This window comes from Lepidochelys kempii, chromosome 3, assembly GCF_965140285.1.
Source record: "Lepidochelys kempii isolate rLepKem1 chromosome 3, rLepKem1.hap1, whole genome shotgun sequence".
NCBI lineage: Eukaryota > Metazoa > Chordata > Testudines > Cheloniidae > Lepidochelys > Lepidochelys kempii.
The window spans coordinates 164,822,504-164,845,890 of NC_136382.1; the positions used below are offsets into that span (position 1 = coordinate 164,822,504).

Consider the following 23,387-nt stretch of genomic DNA (forward strand, 5'->3'; position numbering starts at 1 on the left):
CTGGTTTTATTATCTCAGCTTCCTAATCTTTTCCTGGAATGCCAGGGATACCATCCTGTAAAGAAGCAATAGTCTAGAACCCAGTCTGTTTTACTTGACAGTTGCTGTCAAACCCCTGCTTTACAAGAGACCAGTTCAGGAATGGGTAGGGTTGCCAACTTTGGTTCCTGGAGATTTCATCACATGACATAATCTTTAATTAAAGATTAATTCCTAGAGACTCCAGGACTATCCTGTAGGGATGGCAACCTTAGATGGGGCATATTTGACTTAATGATATCTATTCTATCCCAACACTGAGTGAAATGTGGATTGGTGGTCGCCAGATGTACCATGATCCAAAACATAAGGCCTGATCCTGCAAGCCTGCTCCATGATGCTCTCTCATTGACTTCAGGGGATGTTCTTTTTCAGTGCTGAATATTTCCTGAAAGGTGCTGCACATCCTTAACTTGTGCTGAAGTCAGTGAGGCTCAGCACATTGTAGGATCAGGGAGGTGCACTTGAACCTGGTTTAATCGTGGATGCACTTTTTTTTCCTTGAAGATAACGATTGTGAATGTCTAACATATCAAAACTCCAATTGATTCCCAGTTGGCTTCAGCGGAAGTTTTGGGTATAAAAGACATGCACTTGTGATCTAGATCTTATACGATTGAAATAATTAAGGCAAGTATGTTACAAAAATACAACTGAAATATATGGTTTACAGTATAAGATAAATGTTGCCGGCCAAATCTTGCAGCCTTTTCTCAGGTTGTTCTCCAGCTAAACTCAGTCAAGATCTTGCCTGAGTGATAATTAAGCAGATTCAGGCGCATATTAATTAACAACATACCTACATGGTCATGTTAAAATTGCAAGCGTTTGTCTTCAACAGTAATCCTGTCCTGAAGGCAATAAATAGAATGGCAAGGTGCTTTTGTTCACTTCCTTGGATAAATATTTTCTAAAGGTACCAAATTTCCTTCCTTTTTTAAAAACAGTAAAAGCCACATCAGGAATTCATAAAGAAGCTTATCCTGTAAACTCGCTTGCTATATTTATGCAGACTGTGTAGAAGTGAAATCCATTTATGCCAGTTTCTTCCTGACCTTTGCTGCTAATATCCAGAGGCAAAACTCCAGCATATAAGCCCAATGGCATAAATAGCTTTGAATTACACATAGTCGTATGTGAACAATGTGTAACTGTGAAAAGCCAAAGGTGGGGGGGTATTATTTTTAGGATCTATAATCACGCTTATTAAAATCAAAGCTAGGATAGATAGATTTTTCTTCCATGATTTCTGATATACATTATACAATGTATCTTAATGTGTGATGATATAGTCCTCAAGATCATATTCAAGTATTTTTTTTTTGCCCACTTAATTTTCAGAATGTACAGGGATCAAAATAGGGAAACAAGCAGTGAGACTAAAGAAAGACATCCACTTTTCTTACAGGTTTCATTAGTGATTTGCAAATGTTAGGACCTTACAGCCATTTGTTATACGTTAACAACTAAGGCTCTGATTCTGCAACCATTTATGCACACCAGATGCGGGTGGACTATTGCACCCACACTGAGTCCCTTTGAATTGAGTGGGGGGCCTGGCACAGTTGCAGTGGTCTGCCAGCACACTGAGCCTTGCAATATCGAGGCCTTAGTCCAACTTGCTGGGTTGGGTAGTTCCTCAGCAGGTGTAACATGTCCTAGCTCCATTTAAGTCAACAGAGCTAAGACAATTTACAACAGTTAGGAATCAACCCTGGTACATCCGAGGTTTTGGTCCATGACTGGTGGCAAAAGTTTTGCCCTGCTTGGAACAAACTCCATGCTGATTTTGCTCACTTTTTCTATGAAGGAAAAAAACCTTTTATTTTAATGTTCCATGTATTTTACTTTTAATCACTTAAGAGTCAAGCAGTAAAATCGGAGGAGACCTCTTCAGATTTCATTTACTTGTTTTATAATGTGCATCTCCTTTCACAGATGTTCCAGTGTGGCTGTACATTTGTGATCTTTCCTTCTGTTAGGAATTCTTTTGTACATTCTGGTTTCATATAGTGCATAATTCATCTTCAATCTACATGTTGCAGCATGTTCCCATTCTATTTATATGTATTTTTTGTATTGTCTCCCTCTTCTCTTTTTATTGCAAATCCTTTTTAAAAAATACAAAAAAACCTTGGGCTATTCACAGCTACACATTGCTCACACATTACTCTGTGTTGGCTAAAGCTGTTTGTGCCAGAGGCTTTATTTTGGGGAAATCTGCAGACAAAGAAATAAGATTGCTTTTCGTCAACTGAAATATATACGTTTCAACATTGAGGGGAAAGATATTTTATTTATTCTTTAACTCATTACTATGAGTGGCATGAAAATAAGCTCCCCCTTTTGAAACCCTATGTTCAAAAGTGACAAGTGCTCTATTCCTATGAGTTCAAGACACAGAGCCTGATTCTGCTCCCGTGGAAATAAATGAGGAAAATCCCTGGGTGGAATCCGGGCCCTATTGAAGTCAATGGGGAAATTCCCATTGATCTCAACAGGACAAGGATTTTATCCCCATTGATATCCATAGGAGCGCAGGGGGAGATCCAAGCCCCGTAAGCCATTAATTCATATAAGACTGTCTGTGAGCTATGAGGGCTAGAGGTGACTCAATTTCTGAACCTTCATAACTGCAGTAAAGGCCCACTTCTGCAGTTTTTATGGAGGCAAAATTCCAATAAAAGAGTTGGATTTATGCTTCCATAATATGACATGGCACAATTAGAGAGTATCAGAAATGTATGCATTTGGGAGAATTTGCCCCAGTAACAGTTGTAAACACCTTTCAACTTTTGTTTGGTATCTTGGGTGTATTTGCATCTTATAATTTGAAAGAGGTTTTCCCCTTCTAAAATATTATACCTCACTCAGCTCAGTTTCCTTAAAAACAAACAAACAACAACAAAAAAACAAAAACAATTTCAGGCTTTCTGTATGAGATCATGACAAAGTGAATTTTATAGCCAGTACTGAAAGGGACTAAACTTGACAACAATTGTATTTCATGACAACCTTTGCTTTCATGTCCCCAGCCTGCTTTCCTATCAGGGTGGTTTTTTTTTTCTTTCTCCCTGCCTCGCTCCCCCCCCCCCCAACCCTCAAATTTGAACTATTCCATATCTCTGCATTGGCTGGAAACAAATCCCTTTACCAGAAGTGCATTTTAATGGAGAGCATGCTTCAGTTAAGTCACCAGAACCTTAACTGTATAATATTCAATTTCTTACCAACCCAGAACCAAAGCTTTTCATTGAGAGCCATGTTCATAAGGGTAGTGGAAGAATTACTATTACAGAACTAAACCAGATTAGGGGGGAATGTGAATTAGATTTGGTAACAGATGGTGCTGAGGAAATTAAAGGTACTTTGCGAATGGAAGCGACAGCAGCTTGCCTCTTTTTCTCTCTGTCTCTCTCTTTCATGCACTTGATAGACGGGTATAAATCACAACAATCCCGTTTTGACAGCCAATTTCGAGAATTTGATCTGGTTAAAGACATGGCTTTCCTGCTCCACTCACCGAAACCAGCTTCTATTTTATTTTTATACAGCACCTTGTCATATTTAGGGAAATAGAATCACCTGCCTCCCTTTAATGAAATTTTCTGTAATTACAGTTTTAGCTCTTTCGAGTTAATTACTTTTCCATTCAGCCTGAGTTCTCAGACTGTCTCACTGGGGTTTTTTTCCCTCCCCCGCCCACCCCACACTCATTCATATTGCTTTAATTTTTGTAAAGATGCTGTTCATTGTTAGAAATTGTTGTCAGATCCATGATAATTTAATCATAATTATCAAAATCATTATTGTTGAGGGAGAAAGCAATGCAAACAATTGTTGAAGTCACTGCATCTTTTTTGACAGTGGGGAGAAGCCTTTCAGGAAACACTCTGATGTTCAGGGGTTTTTTTTTTTTTTGGTTTGTTTACTAAACTAGATCCAAGAAGCACATGGAGAGCTAGATAAAAAATGCTTTTCTTGTAAGTGAAAGCCGCTCAAATTGATGTGGACACAGTGGCAAAATGAGGACAGACACATGCATGGAATTAAGCTCAGGTTGCAACTTTTATTAAACTAGTGGATGGGCATGACCCACCCATACTTTCCAGTGCAGGGGTGACAGGGCTCCTTACTATATAACCCGTAACACAGGGTCAGCTCCCCTCAGCCTACACCCAGGACTCCTCTTTCTCTGAGTCCTAGCACCCTCCCCACCATGAGGTGGACAGAGGATATAGCAGGGTGGGGATCTCAACCTGTTCAGGCCACAAGGTCTCACCCTATCACACAAGCCGATGGCCCATCACTAAAATCCCAGGTCTTGTACTTCTGGGAACAGTTCATTTTATTCTCTTAACCATGCTGGGATCTGGCTGCAAGCAGCAATGAATAAACAACAGCACACCCCAATAGCTCAGTTAGGTACTAAGTGCATTCCTACTTACTTGAAGGTGGTGCAAGGCAGGCAAAAAATGCCCTGTCCTCTGCCCGTGGGCCCATGGGAGAAAAAAATCCTTCCTGACCACCCGAACAGGCGATCGGCAAGACCTGCAGCATCTGCGAGTCTGGGTTCGCATTGCTAGTTTGATTGGGTAGGATGGTGCTGGTGGAATGGAGCCAAAAGAGGATCCATGTGGCTGCTGTGCTGGGCTAAATCCTGGGAGCTGGGGAATTCTGGCCAATCAGCACCCCTCTCCAACAGCTGGCCAATGGGTACCAGAGACTCCCAAGGGAGGAGCTGCCTATTATCCCTTGGGTAGTGTTTCCCTCCCTTGCTACTGGGACTGTTCCCCTTTCACTGCTGGCCCCATCAAGTTCCCCCACCCGTTGATGTGGCTGGGAGGCTTTTGTCTGCCTATAGCTTTTTTTGCAGCCTCTGATAGCACATTTTTCAGAAAAAATCAGGATAAAATTCCAGAGCCGCAGTTTGTTTATGTAAACTTGTCCTCGTTCTAGGGTCCAGATTTTAAATTCAGGCCTCTGGGTGCTGAATATAATTCACTTTTTGCAGTTAGGGTGGCAAATTTGAAAATGAACAAACAGACACTATGCTTCGTGACTTGGAGATTCCTCACCATATGCCAAAGGTCTCCAAAGTAAAAAAGGGGACAAGAAAAGAAAATGGGGGAGAGGGGCAATTTCTGTCAGGAATTGAAGAGAAGATTCTTAGAGCTGGCAACTAACAGTTGGTAGAAATAAAGCTTCCTACTGGCAGTCAAATCAAATGTAGTAACAACTCAGCGACTCCCTGCTGCTAGCTGCCAGCATGGTGTAACACACAGGGACAAACATTCACTTAAACACTGATTGCAGGAAAACGTCATTTTCCAACTCACCAAGTATTTTACACACATACACACGGTGGTGTGTGTCCATGTAGAGAGAGGAGGTGGGCAGGAACTGGAATCAACTGGGTCATTTATTTCACAATTTTTAATCCTAACTCTTTAAGAAACTCAGGATCTGATGTCATTCCTATCATGCTCTTTCTAATTGTTCTTCAATATCACACTGATTTTGGCAAATGAATTATAATTAATCTATTGCCTAATCTATAGAAAATCACTGAGGGAATTGGGTAATAGGCCCGTATGTACATTTGCATGCGCACACACACACACACACACTCCCTCTCAGATAGTCAGCAGAAAATCATTGAGACAAATTGTGGAAGCTAGGATGACACAACTTTGTCTGTCTTGAGACTTATGGACGTTTTCTTCTTAACACCCCCCTCCCCCCCAAGTGACAAATAACAACTAGGTCCCTGTGATCTGCAGTACTGGCTTTCTGACTGGTACAAGTAACTGCTTTTGATGCTATAATCATTTCAAAATAATCCCTCTTTGGAAAGCCTGTTACATTCTGGAATAAATCTTTGGTTATTTTTGTAGTTTGTGGAGGTTCTTTTCTTGAATGAGATGAATGCAGTGTTGATTTTTCTTTTACTGTTTCAATTGATTTCTTTTAATTGAAAATAATTCCCAGAATTAATAGTTAGGAGATGCCTTGTCACTTTAACTTCTCCTGAGGCTGGAAACATCAGGTGAACTCCACCTGATATGAATAGAGAATAATCTCAGATAATATAATTTTAGATCACAGAAAACCAGCTGGATTTTTAACCAGCTGGTGTTTCACTCTGTCCTAATGTGTGACATTAAATAAAATAGTTTGCTCATAATTTGACAATAAAATTTAATAAACATGTTGTTGTTCCCAGTCTTGATACTTATTCTCACAGAATGATTCTTGGCTACCATTCTAGTAGTCATATTCCAGCCTTCCCGCTATATATCTTTGTAGCACAGACAATCTCTTAATATAAATTTGTACAACTGCTGGCACAACAGGGCCCCAGTTTAGTTGAGGCCTGTAGGCACTACTGTAATATAATTATAAATAACAAGATATGGGATTTAAAACCAGCAAACAAACAGGAAAGTTAAATATAAAAACCAGCACGTGGCTCCAAATAACAACCATATTCCTACTTTATAGGCCTGTGAGAACAAAGGAGGAAGAAGAAAATTAAGAACTGAGAATCGGCCTTAACTTTTTGCTTGTTCAGTATTGTTGATCTGTGTTGGAACCTTCATACATTGTATACATCAGTATACACGCGCACGTTCCTTTTTTGATGTGAGTTTCAGACACCCTGGAAGGATTTTCATTTAGCTGTCATCTGCTTCTTGTGTTGGTTTCTCTTCAGTGTGTTCCTTCCTTTGAGTGCTTGAAAACTGAATTGTCTGAACACGAGAAAACTTTATTGATCCATATTTCTATTTGAAAGACTTAAGATTTGTAGAAGTGGGTGACTTTCTTTTCTGCAGAAAGCTTACTGCAGAGGAGGTCTGTTAGTAGCATAGTAAATCTCAACAGATGAATAAATATTACAGGCGCATATACAATATTAGACTTCAGTTTGTGACATCTTGCTGCAGTTTTTTGCTTACATGTTAGAGGCTTCCTGTGCGTCATAGTGACATACACTGTTACCCAGTATCTCCAGTGTAACTTGACCTGGTTCTTATTCAGACACCTGGTGTGTTGGCTCAAAGGTGCAAGGTCATTTATTTTTCTTCCCTCTGAACTTTTTGTTCCCAAGAGAGTGCCTGATGCACAGAACAGGGCTTGTGTGGTGTGATAAAATTTAAATTTTGCTGCCTACAATTGCTGCACATTTAAACCTTACAAGTAATTTTAGGATTCACGTCATGGTCTTTACGCTCTGTGAGCTCAGTATGCTAGAGAGACTGTGCATGTCTAAGGATACATTTAATTAAAGCTGCATTAGCGCATATATACAGACTTGTTAAAACACTTGGTTTATCTCAATAATATTGATTAATAGCAGTAGTTTGTTTAATCTAAGTGTATTTTTGCTATTATTACATTACTTCAAAGTAATCAGGGTAATAGTAATCATCAGTGAGATATCACGTTGGTTATAAAGTAATGCCATAAGAATTGATTTGAACTTGGCAGGAAGAGAAAGCTCTTGTGCACGTAGTGCCAAAGCCCGGTTTAGATTATTAGAATGAGAGTTTTAAGCATAATCTCAGTTTGTATAGACAGTATGTACTTTATAGGCTTATAGGTTGCTCTATACTAGATCAGTATCCATTTTATCAAGAAACACCTCAGGCAGTTAATTATGCAAAACAGCCTGTATGTAATTACACAGTATTATTATGCATTTAGAACTTTTATTGATTTGCTAGTTGCTCGCTTACAGTATTTAGAGCTATAAACAAGAAATGCTCACCCTAAATTGAACTAGATCCAAGGAAATGAGCTAAGGATAAATTACACTAGTATGCATTGCTGCATCAAATCTAATCCTTAAGCGCAGAAACTGTCAACAATGATCATTTGCAACACATTGTGATATCACAGGACCGCTTCCTTCCCATTAATAAAGTTTATCAACCAGCAAGTGCAGGGAATCACCTTGCAAGAGTGAGGAGCAATTGTGATGACTTTACATAAATAAAAAATGTCGGGAAAAAAGGTTAAAATATTCTCCCTAACTTTACAGGGCATAGAATTATTACATTTGAGTCAATAGTTGGAAAAAATTGCAGTTTTTAAAAATAATGCAGTTATGGTGAAGTTGAGAGTCCTGGGATATTTGCCTTGGAACTAAAAATGAATGATTGTGCATTCTTCCACTTTGGTGTCATTGAGCGCTGTGGTGTGCCTTAGTAGGTCACATGCAGATTGATGATACCAGTTGGGAAGCTGGAACTTGGCTGCAGATTCTTGATCTCCAGGTAACGTGGGCTGCTGCTTGCAGCACCTTGATGTCTACGTACACTGCTTCCACAGCTCCAACTGTCAGCAGTGCTGACATCAGCCCTGGAGAGAGCTGTTTGCTTGCTTCAGCACATTTGATAGTGATGGAATGATGGAGACTGCTAGAAAAATTTAAGAGGCAGAAGAAACATAAATTTTAGAGAAGTTGCTCAACATTTGTAAAACAATGGAGACAGTCATGTCCATCTTTTTGGCCCTAAGTACTCCTCAGTAGGCCATGCGTGGATGTTTGTTAATAAAGGCCTAATGCATAACATGGGTCTGTGTGGTGGTGGAGGGGTCAGGATTAGCAATGCTTACTTTGCAATGAATGATCTCATCCATTAGGTTAACCAGGCAGACCTTAAGATATTTCTTATTAAAAGAAGGAATCCTTTCTGTTCCTTCCTCCAACTAAACCAGTGCTCCTTAATGCAATGATGATATGTTAGACCCAGCAGTTGTCAAAGCATCGTATTACTGTGATGCCATAATGACACCCTGTCTCTGTAAAGTAGTCATGTTTTCTAAAATCACACGTTGCACCGTTGATTTCTGACATGACACTTCATTCAGTCGCTTTCCCTTTCTTCGGCATCACCATTCTCTGACAATAGCAGCTGGTGCCCATTTTCCTACTAAGTGATTCACATTTTGCCACTTTACTAGAGTGCAATTAGCTGAAGCAGAAAAAAAATGCTCATTGTAAAGTATTTCAGCTGAAATTGTAACTCAGCTCTGTAACAAGAGCTTGGGAGAGAGTCTCGAGGTGACCTGAGTGTCACTGCAAGAGGCAACATTTTGGTTTCCTTCCACACAAATACTTTTTCTCCTCCATTCAAAGGAACAAAATATAGGAAATCACAGGTGCACGCATCACCATTCTCTGTCTATTGATTTTGGTACAGAAAGTGAAACGTTACTAAAAGTGAAATATCACACTTCTTTGTGGTTAAAGTGTGGCCCTGGAAGAATGGCAAGCTGGGTTCTATTCCTGGCTCTGACAAAGACTTCATGTGTGATCTTGGGCAAGGCTTTCTTGCCTACTACACAGTGGGGATACCCCGGCCTCACAGAGGTTTTGTGAGTCGACCACAGTTGATGTTTGTGAAGCATGTTGGAAGATAGTGGATGGGTGGCGTTCTTAAAGTGCCAGTGTATAATAATTCCTATCTCACTGGCTCATTTAAAGAAGTTACCATTAACACACTGTAGTATCTGCAGCATCAAAGAAATTCTCCTTTACAATGGAAAATAACTGTGACATCTCATACCATTATGTGGCAGCTTGGTAAATGTCTGTTTATTTATTGGTGACCAGTGTAATTACTGGGACAAAGGGTCGCTCTGCTCTAAGTTACAGCATCACTGCAGCACTGTAGAAGTCAGTGGGGCTGTGCTGGTGTAACATGGAACAAAATTTGGCCTGTTTTCCAATCCCAGGATGCCATTGTTTGTTTGTTTGTTTTGTTTTTATTCTTCTTAAATATGTCAAATAAGGGAAGAAAGGAGAAAACAATATTCTAACCAAATAGCCTAATCCTGCCGTCTTGGTTGTGGAAAAGGTCCCATTGACTTGAATGGTGGGAGAGTTTCCTCTGCTAAGACTAATTGGGCCCAAATTATTTTATACATCCTACTAGGACATTGATACTGATTTAACCAGCGTCAGCATTGTCAGTATCATTAGTAGTGTAGCAGATAGAAGCAATATAAATGTAATGCCACTAACATCTTCATTAATGATATTTAAAAAATTCTTGGCCTTGTTGAAAAATGTGGCATGGAAAATATCTACCACTGTTTTATTTAAAAAGCTATTTTAAGTGGTTTTGAGTGCATTTGCTAACATTCTTCTCTATAACCTTCTGCCAAAAGCACTGGGCCAAATAGCTAAACTTTGCTCAGATGAAAGATTTTTGCATCTTGGCATTATAGCAAACATGAAGGGATGTAACTTAAGATATATTATGAAAGGTTTGAAGTGGCCTGTTTTCCTAAGAATCTGTTCTCCCTTGGATGCAGGCATGGGACTATTGTTAGAGCAAACTGGAGTTGCTGTCTTTGTGGGCACTGAATGGACTGTGAATCCAAAGTCAGCAATGTCTCCAGTTTTGTTCATGAGTAGCTGAGAGAGGTTTTAGAAAGCACATGTGGGTATACTCCACCTCCAGTGCAGCTATCATTCATTTGACTTAAAATAATAATAAAGAAAAAACAACCCCACCAAGACTTTAAACTAAATATTGTACACTTTCAGATGAAACATGTTATTTCTATTCATACACCTTAACTAAATTTAGTTTTTTATTAATCCAATGTGACCTAAAAAAATTCTGCATTAACAGCACAATGTGGAATTGGGCTTATTCTCTTTGAATGCAGATAAAGCCATCATCTTGAAAATAGCTCTTTCTGACAAAAAGGTGTTCTTTTGAAATAAAGTCTTATTCACTACATTCCTCTTAGAGTTAATGTGAATTTTAGTGCCTCTAATTTTAGATTGAAGTGAAGTCTAGAATAAAACCCACGAGCTGACAATTGAATTTATAGATAGTTGTGAATATTTCAGGCTTGAATAATAGAGCTGTAGACTTTCAGAGACAGAGAGGAAGAGAGAATTAAGCTCCAACTGTAGTTTTAGAATAAAATGCAATGGTGTCTAGGAAGTCTTCAGTGTAATGAGCTAAGTAGTAATTAGGAGGCAACGCTCTTACTGAGATCTGGTTCAGGCATTATTCCAAATGTTTAATGAGATGACTTGATGATGGCCCAACCTGTCAAAGGTGTAGATCAGCGGTTTTCAAACTTTTTTTCTGGCGACCCAGTTGAAGAAAATTGTTGACACCCGCGACCCAACAGAGCTGGGGATGAAGGGTTTGGAGTGTGGGAGGGGCTCAGGGCTGGGGCAGAGGGTTGGGGTGAGGGCTGCAGTGTGGGGCTGGGGATGAGGGGTTTGGAGTACAGGAAGGGATTCTGGGGTTGGGGGGGGCTCAGGACTGGGGCAGGAGAGTGGGGTGCGGGGTTGGGGCACAGGCTTACCTCAGGCAGCTCCCAGTCAGCGGCGCAGAGGGGGTGCTAAGGCAGGCTTCCTGCCTGTCCTGGCACACCAGACTGTGCTGTGCCCAGGAAGCGGCGAGCAGCAAGTCTGGCTCCTAGGTAGAGGCATGCAAGCGGCTCTGCACGGCTCTCACCTGCAGGGACCACCCCCTCCAGCTCCCATTGGCCGGGAGCTAGTGCTCTGGGCAGCGGCAGCATGCAGAGCACCGTGGCCCCCCCGCCTAGGAGCTGGACCTGCTGCTGGCCACTTCTGGGGCGCAGCGTGGTGTCAGAACAGGTAGGGACTAGCCTGCCTTAGCTGGGCAGCACCAACAATGGGACTTTTAACAGCTCAGTTGGAAGTGCTGACCAGAGCCACCGCGACCCAGTGCTTTACGTTCCGCGACTCAGTACTGGGTCACAACCCGCAGTTTGAAAACCACTGGTATAGATGACTCTTGAACCTCTTCCATTTGAAAGGGGTGCAGTAACAGATAAATTAAATCAGCATGAAACACGTGCCTATTGTCACTCACTGCCAATGTCACCAATATACATATATCCTTTGTTTGGTTTGCTTCTTCAGGGAGTTGAGCAACTTTTCATCCACTGAAAGCTACTATTTTCCCATCTCCTTGCAGTGGTTAGTTTGAACTGTACTTCTGTACTCCTGTGCACCAATCCAGTTTGCACTATTGAATCTGCAGCCAAGAGCAGATAAACCTTGATTAGTACTAGAAACTGCCAGTTCAAAAACATCAGCAGACTAGCTGTTAGCCTGTACAGCATTGGAGATCTGATCTTGAGCTTGTAAAGAGGAGAGAGAATATTTTGGTTCTGACAGTATAGTACAGGATAGTAGGAGAAACCCATTTTTGCACCAGATAAGACAACATGCGTTTGGACAACTAATTAATTGTTGACTTAATATTAAGTAATCAAATAACGATTCTGGGAATGGGAAGGTGACACAGAGTTTGTGCTCTTATAAATTATTCCCTAAACTAGAGCAAATTCACCAGTAGGAATCTTGCAGAGAGGAGAATGTGCCACGAGCGGAGACTAGAGGATATATAGTTGTGCTCCTATGGTTGTAACAGTAATGATTTTATGCACGGAATCACAACAAAAAGAAGGCTAAAGAAAGGCCAGGTGCTTGTATTCAAGAAAAGGACCTCAGCATGCAGAAATAAAAAGCCCTCTAGCTGGTAGATTGTGAAAGAGTTAATTGATATTTTTTATCATAGCTGTATAAAATGCAGTGTCACAGAACGAAAGAGTGAGCAAGAGAGAGAGACCATGTTTTAGTACCCTAATAACTTCTAACTCTAGTCTAAGATCATAATGTATGGGAGAGCGGTCCAGTAATTATAAGGTAATAAGTGGAGTGGTGGTGTAAGTGCTCTAAATTAAAAGGAATCTGCAGAGCTGCTGTAAGTCAGTGCCGACCCGCTTTCTTTCAAACGTTGACTTGAGAAAAGTGCTTAGCCCAGAGTGCAAGTAGAGAGACGAGAGAGCTATCTATTAATTACAACACTCATTAACAGTGATGGGTACAAGGCAGCAGATGCAGAAGGAACGGCACGCACTAGTGCAGGCTGGCAAGGGGATTTCCCCCGGTCCCCGCCCCCCCCACTCCCCCCCACTAGTTCTTGAGAAAAGGACAACACAAGCAGGTGGTCCAAAGCAATAAGGTATTTTCAAGGATTTAACCTTCCCATTTCCTTGGTGTATGTGCTGACACCGAATGGTTTTTCTCCCTCCCCATCCCAAATAAATATAGTGCTTAGGTGTAGTGAATGAAGTGTCCACTCATCAGTCTGTTGTTTGGTTTCATATTCACATGCAATTTGTTTTTTATATTCTTTTTGGTAAAATTCACCTCAATGATGAAGGCCCTATGACCACCTAAATCCCACTTTAAATATAGGGTAAATCTTACTCTAAGTGGACGTTTCTAGTGAGGGGCCAAATTCTGATCTTGATATCTGTGGTGTAAGAATAAACTGAAATCTAGTTGCTGGATTTCTTTCTGATTTACATTGGTGAATTTGGCACCAGAGCTTAAAGCTGCATCTGAATTTTATTATGGCACATAAATATGAGCAAGAGAAGAGATATAACATCTCAAAACTGATGTGAAATTATTTTAAGTCTGCCAAATTACCTGCTGCAAACGTAACTACACTTGATTTTAATGTAGTTGTTTCCAAAACAATAGTATAACCACATGTGGGTGGGCTTATATAGTGGTTGCATTCATCTGAGAAAAGTCATCTGAGACTGCTCGTCTGTGAATTGGGAGTGACAAAGTCTTTGCCCAGCATGCCATTTGCCACTGTGGCTTAGTAATCACAATAACAGACAGGGAAGGTAAATCTGATCATAACCTTTCTAAATATTATTCTACCCTCCAACTCCCTGCGTCCTGCCAAAAAAAGGACAGTTAGCTTTACATACGGGAAAGAAAAGGAAAGAGGGTGTGTTTTTTTTCTTGACAGAGAGCTAATTTGTCAGATCAAATGTCTTGTTGCTCTGCTTCACATGCTCAACTCTGAAGGCAAGAATTAAGAAATAGGGCAATCAAGGATCTCACCCTTTGAAAGATAAAACTTTTATCCATTTCCTCCTTTTTTTTTAACCCAGAAAGTAAAACGTAAAATGTCAGCTCCTCTAGAACTGTAGATATATGGGGTGCTGGCATAGTTATTACTGGTTAGTCTGAGGATAATGGCTAAAAAGTAATTGCAGCCAGAGATGATGAATCATTCCACTTAGATTTTGTGAAACTAGTGTCCAACCTTAATTATTGTTAGAATCCTGAGATGATGTTACTTCATTACTAAATAGCTATACCTAATAAAGAAATGTTAATAATAAAAGTAATTGGGAGACTTATTCTTCAATTCCATGGTCAGATCAATAGATGATGTAGTTATGCTTTATTGAAACGTGCTGACAAACAGTAATTACTGAGCACAACATTTATCACTTCAAACTCAGAAATGTTTGATTCTGTCGATAGTGGAATTTATGCAAGGAAAAATGCAGTGAGGGAGGGGCAAATGAAATAAACTCTAGTAATCAAATGGGTTTGTGAATTCCTGACTCACTGGATGACAAGTTCAAAATTTAGAGAGTTGGTTTGAAATTGACACATAGTCTAGCAGAAAGAAGGGGGAGAAAAAAGGATTTGGTCTCTTTAAAGTTTTTGTTTACTGCCTGTCTGAAGCTTTGATAAAGCTCTGTCATGCCCTTATGCTGATTACCTTCATGTAGAACAAGAGGTATTGACTAATGAATGAATGATGTGCGGTCCCTAGCCCTTGCAGAGCAATCTTAAAGAGCGCTGTCTTTAATACACAGATTCTTCTCTCTCCCTCTCTCCCTCCCTCCCTCTCCCACAATGCAGGCTTCTCTGCAGAATGTCAAGCAAAGATCGACACATTGATTCCAGCTGTTCGTCATATATCAAGACGGAACCATCAAGCCCCGCCTCTTTGACGGACAGCATCAACCACCATAGCCCTGGTGGCTCTTCAGACGCCAGTGGGAGCTACAGTTCAACCATGAATGGACATCAGAATGGGCTGGACTCACCACCCCTCTACCCTTCCGCTGCAGGCCTTGGGGGCAATGGGCCTGTCAGGAAACGATATGATGACTGCTCTAGCACCATTGCTGAAGATTCACAGACCAAGTGTGAATATATGCTGAACTCGATGCCCAAAAGACTGTGTTTGGTGTGTGGTGACATTGCGTCAGGATACCACTATGGGGTGGCTTCATGTGAGGCCTGCAAAGCTTTCTTCAAGAGGACAATTCAAGGTGAGTGCTGATCACCACTTCTCTCTTGTCCAAAGTAAAACTTTACAGCCCTGTGTAACTCCTGTTCCTTCTCCCTCCCGTAAATTGTTTCTTTATATTTACAGTATCTGGTCCAACAGATTTTACTCAGGCAAAACTCCTTCATTCTTTAGTGGGAGTTTTGTCTTAGTAAGGACTGTAATTCTGGGCCTACAATCATTTCTCTTTTTACTGTCAAAGGTAGGCAAAGCTATCTGGCACCCTAGGCATCTTCAGATTTTTTTTTTTTCCATAAGAGATCCCCATGGACACTGATAAATAATTGCTGTTAAGAAAACTGGTTGTTTTCTGAAGGTTGCTATGGCTACCTCTTGAGTGGGCCTCCTTCAACATACCCTTGTTGTGCATAAGCACCGTGTGGTACATCTTGCTCTGAGCTGTAGCACTGAGGCACTTAAATTGTTAGAAAAATCCAGTTTATTTTTTTTAAACTCTAATCCGTTTAAAGACAAAACCAAATGTAATGCTATAGTGTATTGTGTGCTTCAGTGGATTAGTTACTGGCCTTTCACCTCTAAGATACTACTCCAGCCTTAACCAGATTCACCAAATATCTGTCAGATTACATCCTAAGTGAAGTAAGTTAGCAGGCTTTGGTCTCTGCCTAATAGCCCACATAACAAACCTGCTCCTGATACTCATTACAAAGCCTCTACATATTTTGGCATAAGTAAGTATGAATGGGACAATTTGCATGTTCATTGTTCTAACTGTGGAACCAATGGAGTCCAAATAACCTTCTGTCCTCCTTTAGATAGCATTGTCTCAAGCAGAATTGCCAGCAAGAATGGAAAGCCATGCCTGGACTGTAGTTATTATACAGGAACTTAGTGTCACATTGAATTAAGGTCAGGCTTGGGTGCCTAAAATTAGGCACCTAAATCCCATATTTAGACACCTAAATAAAAGGTGCTTGATTGTCAGATGTGCTGAATACCTGGAACGCTCTGTGAAGGCAATAGGAGTTGGTGGTGGGAGGCAGAGGCTCAGTACCTTTGAAAATAAGGCCACTTTTACTGAAGAGCTTAAATTTGGATTTAGTTACCCAACTCCGGGCACCTACATTTGAAAATTTTCACTGAAGTGTCTCAAATATGTAACTAATTAATTATTTAATGTAAAATTGAGGGACAGATAATGGATGTTGTTTTGATTTAACCATTCCCAGAGGGTGATTCTTGCACCCTCTAGGAGCCTTGAGAATCCCCCTTTTGTTTCTGTTTAATTCCCGTCTTGCCCCCCCTTCCCCCCCACCCCCCGGGCAAGACTTTGCATTGTTGCAAACATACAATCCCTCACACTGAGGAGTGCCAGATGCTGCTGCTTTTGAAGCCTTCTGGAGGTCAGGTGTCTTTTGCGGAGCAATGCAAGACACTGCATTCCCCAATGAGGCTGAGAGGTGGCTTCCACTTACCTCTCAAGTGCCTGCTTGTGAGCAAAGAACCCTGATGTGGATCAGCAATACTGGGCTCTCAGGCAAAACTCCTGTTGAAATCAATGAGACATTTTCACACTAGAATCAACTGGAAGTTTTTCTTGGATGAGGAGTAGTGGATTGGACCCATAACAGGACATTGTATTCCTGTTACCTAGCTAGATACCAGACAATGATTAAGAGTATGTTACTGGAAGTTTAACATCCCTAGAGTAAATACCTACATTATTGCATACTTGTTCAACCTTCAGTAAATATATCCCTTAAGCATGTGATTAAAGTTCAATGAAAGTCAATGGAACTTAAGCATATGCTTAAAGTTAACACGTAATCATTATCAGTGGTAATCATAGTGCTTAAGTGCTTTACTGCATTGGGGCCTATGTTAGTATAAGTGTGTTAGTATAAGTATAAGGGCACAGTGTGCCCTTATTGCCAAGAAGGCCAATGACATTTTGGGATGTATAAGTAGGGGCATAGCCAGCAGATCGAGGGACGTGATCGTTCCCCTCTATTCGACATTGGTGAGGCCTCCTTTGTACAGTTTTGGGCCCCGCACTACAAGAAGGATGTGGATAAATTGGAGAGAGTCCAGTGAAGGGCAACAAAAATGATTACGGGTCTGGAACACATGACTTATGAGGAGAGGCTGAGGGAACTGGGATTGTTTAGTCTGCAGAAGAGAAGAATGAGGGGGGATTTGATAGCTGCTTTCAACTACGTGAGAGGTGGTTCCAAAGAGGATGGTTCTAGACTATTCTCAGTGGTAGAAGAGGACAGGACAAGGAGTAATGGTCTCAAGTTGCAGTGGGGGAGGTTTAGGTTGGATATTAGGAAAAACTTTTTCACTAGGAGGGTGGTGAAACGCTGGAATACGTTACCTAGGGAGGTGGTAGAATCTCCTTCCTTAGAAGTTTTTAAGGTCAGGCTTGACAAAGCCCTAGCTGGGATGATTTAATTGGGGATTGGTCCTGCTTTGAGCAGGAGGTTGGACTAGATGACCTCCTGAGGTCCCTTCCAACCTGGATATTCTATGATTCTATGATAAGACAGTCATTGGATGTTAATGAAATAGTCACTGTTCGGTCCAAATTCCAAAGAGAAACACTGTATTGCAGTTGTTATGGGTCTGATTTTCAGAAAGTTGAGGCCCAGGCAGGCTCCAGGCACCAGCGAAGGAAGCAGGTGCCTGGGGCGGCCAATAGAAAGGGGTGGCACTGTGTCCGTGATTGGGGCGGCACGTCCGCATCTTCCGCGGCAATTCGGCTGCAGGCCCTTCACTCCCTCTTTCCCTCTTCGGTGGCAATTCGGCGGCGGGTCCTGCTTCTTATCTTTTTCTTTGCCACTTGGGGTGGCAAAAAAGCTGGAGCCAGCCCTGGGCCCAGGTTCCCAAAACTTTGCAGACACTTTGGGCAGTTATCATACATGTGGTTAGATCCATTTGTTCATTAAATAACCAGCTTGAGTGCACAGGTACGGCAATTGCACATGTAGAAAGTGCATGCTGACCTCAGGCCTCGGCTTCGTAATTATCAAACCTTTTGAGTTAAATAATTTCCTTTGCCCTTCAAGAACGTTATCAGCAAAGCTCAACAGTTTATACAATGGAGGAGTAGATATTATGTAGCTGTTAAACTTCAATGAACATGGCTTTAATAATGAACTGTTATTCCATTACCATGCAATAACTATCCTACAAAACAGATATACAATTATTTTAGATTTACCTTCATTAATAAAAAATGCCACTAAAATCTTTAACTCAGTAAAGTCTTTGCTTCAGTTTTACACCACACCATAGACAGCAAGTTTCTGGGTCCTGAAGCCTAAGTCAGATGTTATTCTCCAAATTAGCTCTCTGGTCTTGTCCACCTAGCTCGAGTTATAACTGGCAGCTGTGCAAAAGCTTTCAGTAGGGATACAGCACTAGCTGCATCAGCATGTATCACTGCACAGTAATATAAAGACAAAAAATGCAATGTTGTAAATAACGGCATTGAATGGCAGAGTAATAAAGGAATTCAAAGTAGGGCTAGAAAGGTGCCACCTTCATATGACAAGGCGGCGCCTTCATTTAAGTTATTGACTCAAGGTCCAAGCCAACAAAGTGATGAGTGCTTCCAAATCCCGTTCAAGATAATGGAAGTTGAGCACTTCAGTGGGTCAACCCCCTAGGACACTATAGGTGAACTAAAGTAACTAAGGCAAAGGTACTCTTTATAATTCTAGGGGCAAATTCTACCTTTGAACGTGCATGAATGCCTCCCTTGATTTCTTTGGCAGTCGTTCGATAGAAAGGGCAGAATTTGTCCCTAATATTCCTAAAGGCAATTTCTCACTATATAATTTCACTTTGTGGTTCATATCACACTTCGCCTCCTTCTCCATCTGTTTAAAAAAATTAGTTGATAATTGAATAAGCATAAATAAGAAAATAGACATGCACAAAGAGGAACATAAATATAGAATAGAAAACAGGCGTGCTTGAAGAACCAACTATGAGGACTGAGTATATAAAAATTGCTTATCTCAAATAAAAGAATTGCTCCTTTCAAACGTTAATATTTCAATTCTGTTGGGAAATTAATCTAGATTTCAGGGAAAAAAGACCATGTTTCACTTATAAAACCTTTCCAAGTTATCATTCATAAACTATTAAATTAGCTCAGGCTGCAAAGCACAATGCCACTCCCCACTGACATCACTGACAACACTCCCATTGACTATAATGGAAGCAAGGCTGAACTTGATAAAATTAGGTTGAAGAAGGTGAGTATTATGCTCACTTATAGCCTGATCCACTTCCCACTTTCCATTGCCTTCAGTGGAGCTGCACCATCCCCGAGTAGGTGAATTTCACTTTAATATGACTTGTTAAAGGACAGTTTCACTAGTAACAAAAGTGACAGCTCCTTGCTTTCAGAAAATAACGGTTTGCTCAAATTTTTATTTTTCAGTTTGAAACATTCCATACTTGTTCTCAGTCTGAGGTAATTTTGTTCTTAAATGTGAGGAAACTGCAATTAGTCCTTCTTTTTTTTTTTTTTTTGGTGGGGATGGTGGGGGAAAAAATCTATCCTAAGTCCCTTTTTGAGTTTTTCAGGCAGATAATCCAAAACCAGCTGAATTTTGAAAAAATGCATGGAAATAATTCTTGATGAGAGGTAGCAACTGTTTCTGGAAAATATTTTAAACTAAATAATTATGTGATTGATTGAAAAACCACAGTTGAATGTACACAATGGCCATCTGCTTATAGCCTGAGTAGAATTAAATGAAGTTCTGCACACACATACACCCCACATCTGACATCACATAGAGGAAGGGAGAACTGGATGTTCTCTCTGCTCAGCCGAGCACTTACAGGGTTGCTGCTCTTAGGTTGCTTCTTGGATAACTTACACGAGGGGTGACTGCAAATGTCTCAGAAATACATACAAGCAGCCAAATCCACTGCCAAATTGGCTTAATATCAGGAACACTAGAAAATAGCAAGTGCTAGACTAGTCACAGGTCCATTGATTTCTGCAGTCTCTCTGCAGTTTTTGATGCATTCTGTGGTATCTTGAAAACACACCTTTCATTAAAATAAATAAAGGGGAACATTTTCAGCCTTCAGGTAGGTGCACAGGCCTCGTGCTGGGCCTCTGACAGTGTTGCACGTCCTGTATATTTTGTAATGAACATTTAGCACCAAAGATATCAAAAACCCATTTAACAAGACAAAAATTTAAATAGAAGTTATTACATATGCCAATGTTGCCAAATTATTCTTGGTGTAGGAACATTAAATTTAAATTTCCTGACTCATATTTTGTTGTACTACTTCAGATTACACATTGTTGCATTTAATAATATATAGTTGCTCTGCCATCTCTTTGGGTGAAACTTTTATTAAGTTACAGGCACAAAGGTCTTGTTGGTTTACATGGGAACCGGATGGGGTCCATGAGCTTTGAAAGGTTCAAATATTTTCTTTTTTTCCCTAAATTGATTACCCCCCCACCCCCATCTCTCAGGTGATTGTCATCTTCAACCTAGCATGAAAATACAACAAGAAAAAACAAACCTGCTGAGGCAGCAGCCTGGTGGGAAGATTTGTGGTGTAAAATTAATCATTGACCAAAGGAAAAATGCTACAAAAGTATAAATATTTTGGAGTCACAATTGTCATGTTTCCAGATTCTAGGGTAGTTTTTAAATTTATTTTTCATTAAAGGTGTTGGATGGACAGCACTGGAGACTGCAGTCTTCTATTAATGCATAGATAGTTAAAACATAGCTATTGAGTCCCTACTGTCTTTTACTCACTGTCTCATTTATGAGCCTCATCCCTGTTCAATCCTTGTCCATCTAAGGCAGCTAAGAAGCATTCCAACCTGGTCATCATCATTGCCTTGTGGACACCTTTTCATTAGGAACTGTACTGAGACCGCTGTCTCATTTCACGCTATCAAAAAACTTGCAGCTCCACAATTCTGCAGTAGCATAGTTCCTAAAGTACATGTCAAACCTTGTTCAAACTATAATACAGACACCTTGGGTTGACCTCTTTCGTTATTCAAAGTTTTTTACTTGGTTAACAATCAGGTTTTTCAAACCTCTTTTGAGTGCCATGTTTACACATTGCTGAGCCAATTTGACCTGCAAATCTATGAACGCTTTATAGTAAACTCTTTTTTTTAATCAGCAAGGTAATCAGGAAAGATACAGCTACTTATGTAAATTCAGATATGGTGACATTTAAAATGGGCGACATAAAGTTCGGTTCTGGGTTGCACGTGACCAAAGTGGCTTCCAAAGGTTAATTTACACACTGCTCAGCTGACTCCATCTGTAATGTCCACATAACGTTTTCTTGAGGAAATGAAAACAAATTAAATAAGACTTCATTGTTTTCCAGTATCTTAATCAGGATTATGATTTTTATAAAATGGTAGAGGTGAGAGCTAGGAATTTTGGTGAGAGCTAGGAATCACTGAGCCATGGATCTTGGCTTTAGTGCAAAAATGGCAGCCTGCCAGTGAACCTTACACTGTTACCTGAATCCAGCATTACCTGATTAATTCATTCACCTTCCTTATATAAGTAAAAGTCTTTGCATCAGCATTTCTTTCAAAGAATATTTAAGCAAGCAGTGAAATTATTGAGAAAGTATTTTTAATTCTCTTCCTATACATCCCTTCATCATGTAACTGCACAACTGTGGCAGCAAAACAAGATGAGACAGTAAAATATAAACATGCTAAAATCTGGGAACCAGAGAGAAATTTAAAAATGTAGTGCTGGTTCTATCATTTTTACTATCCCTGCTTTCTTTACAGTATTGTAAATTATATGCTGCATTTAGCTTAGCTGAAAATGGGAACGAGGACTGTTTCTGCCTGCTGTTTAAAACCCATCCGAAAAACTGAAGAAGGAAGAGACAGATTAATGCCATTATAATTAGGGCTAGTTCTCCATTTGTGTTATGAACTTGAATTTCTGAAAGTGTTTGACTCACCTGTAAAATCCAGTACAGATTGAAACTAGGCACACAAGGTCTTAGCCACACATGATTTATTTTTTTTAAAATATCTGTCTATACATTTTCTAAAGTTAATTTTTATTGCTGGTGAAAGTTGCCAGATTGGCAGCCCCGGAGACTGAAGTTCTCTGTGTATCCATGAAACAGCAACAAGGCAGGAGAAGTGCAAGCTTCTCCACACTACCCTATCAATGAATTTTAACACTGATCTGGATGGAACATCACTAGCTTTGAGAGAAAACTGTCATACGCAGAGGCCCAGCCCTAGACCTATGCACCTACCTGAAGGCTGAAAATCAGGCTCTTCATTTATTTAGTTTAATGAAAACTTCAAGTTTTCAGCCTCCATGCTCCTTAGACATCTATGCTATGACTGCCAAGGAGGTCATGATTCAGTAAGATTCAGAACACATCTTGAGATGGCCTGAGTGCACTCATTTCCCACGGAAGACAGGTAAGTTGACTCCAGTGGGAGTCAACGACACTTGGTACATCTAGGAGGTATCAGTCCCATATTGCCAGTTGTGGTGGTCTTTGTGATGTTGGATACTTGTTTACTGTAAAATTAGGCAGCTGAACCCATCATTTAATGTAATACGACACTGAACAATATCTTTACATTTTCTTCTCAAATCTGCATGTATGTTGTTTACTACTGGTGCTACAAAAAGTTTGAAAAGAATATTTTTCAAGTTTTGAACATTTTGTTAGTTCTTCTACAACACAATACTGACTCCTTTTTAAATGGAAATTTAGTGAGGGTCACATATTGTGGGCTGGATCCCTTGGCTAAATGTTTTGAGGTTGAGTATAGATGTTTCAGAATCAGACACTTTTTTTCTTTTTCCTTTTTAACAGGCAAGGAAACTCTACTATTATGTTTAACTGGTTTTAGAGACTTTAAAACTGAAGACCTTTAGAGCCAAAATTAGAAAACAATATCTAATTGTGTATACGCAATTTTGTTATTGTGGTCAACTGGGTGCAAAAATGTGGACACATCATTTGTTGGCTTAAGCAGCTACAGATGAGACATGACAGAATTTAGACCTCTAATTAGAAGTGCACAATTAGAGGCCTGGTTGAGGCCCCTTAAGAATTTGTCAATTGGAGTTAAACTTAAAATTCATACTTAGGTTCAATCTTTCAAAACCGTACTCCTGTGAGTATTTTTTTATT

General features: G+C 40.2%; 1 protein-coding gene across 14 annotated transcripts in view; it reads left to right on the forward strand.

The window, feature by feature from the left end:
* The window catches only part of ESRRG (estrogen related receptor gamma), a 486,222-nt gene that overhangs the window by 306,055 nt on the left and 156,780 nt on the right, over positions 1-23,387 (forward strand). For all 14 annotated transcript variants that reach the window (XM_073338899.2, XM_078852267.1, XM_078852268.1 and 11 more), the window contains one exon: positions 14,792-15,207. In XM_073338899.2, coding sequence (XP_073195000.1) covers positions 14,805-15,207 — 403 coding nt within the window. In that variant the 5' untranslated portion in view covers positions 14,792-14,804. The remainder of the gene's footprint in view (positions 1-14,791; positions 15,208-23,387) is intronic.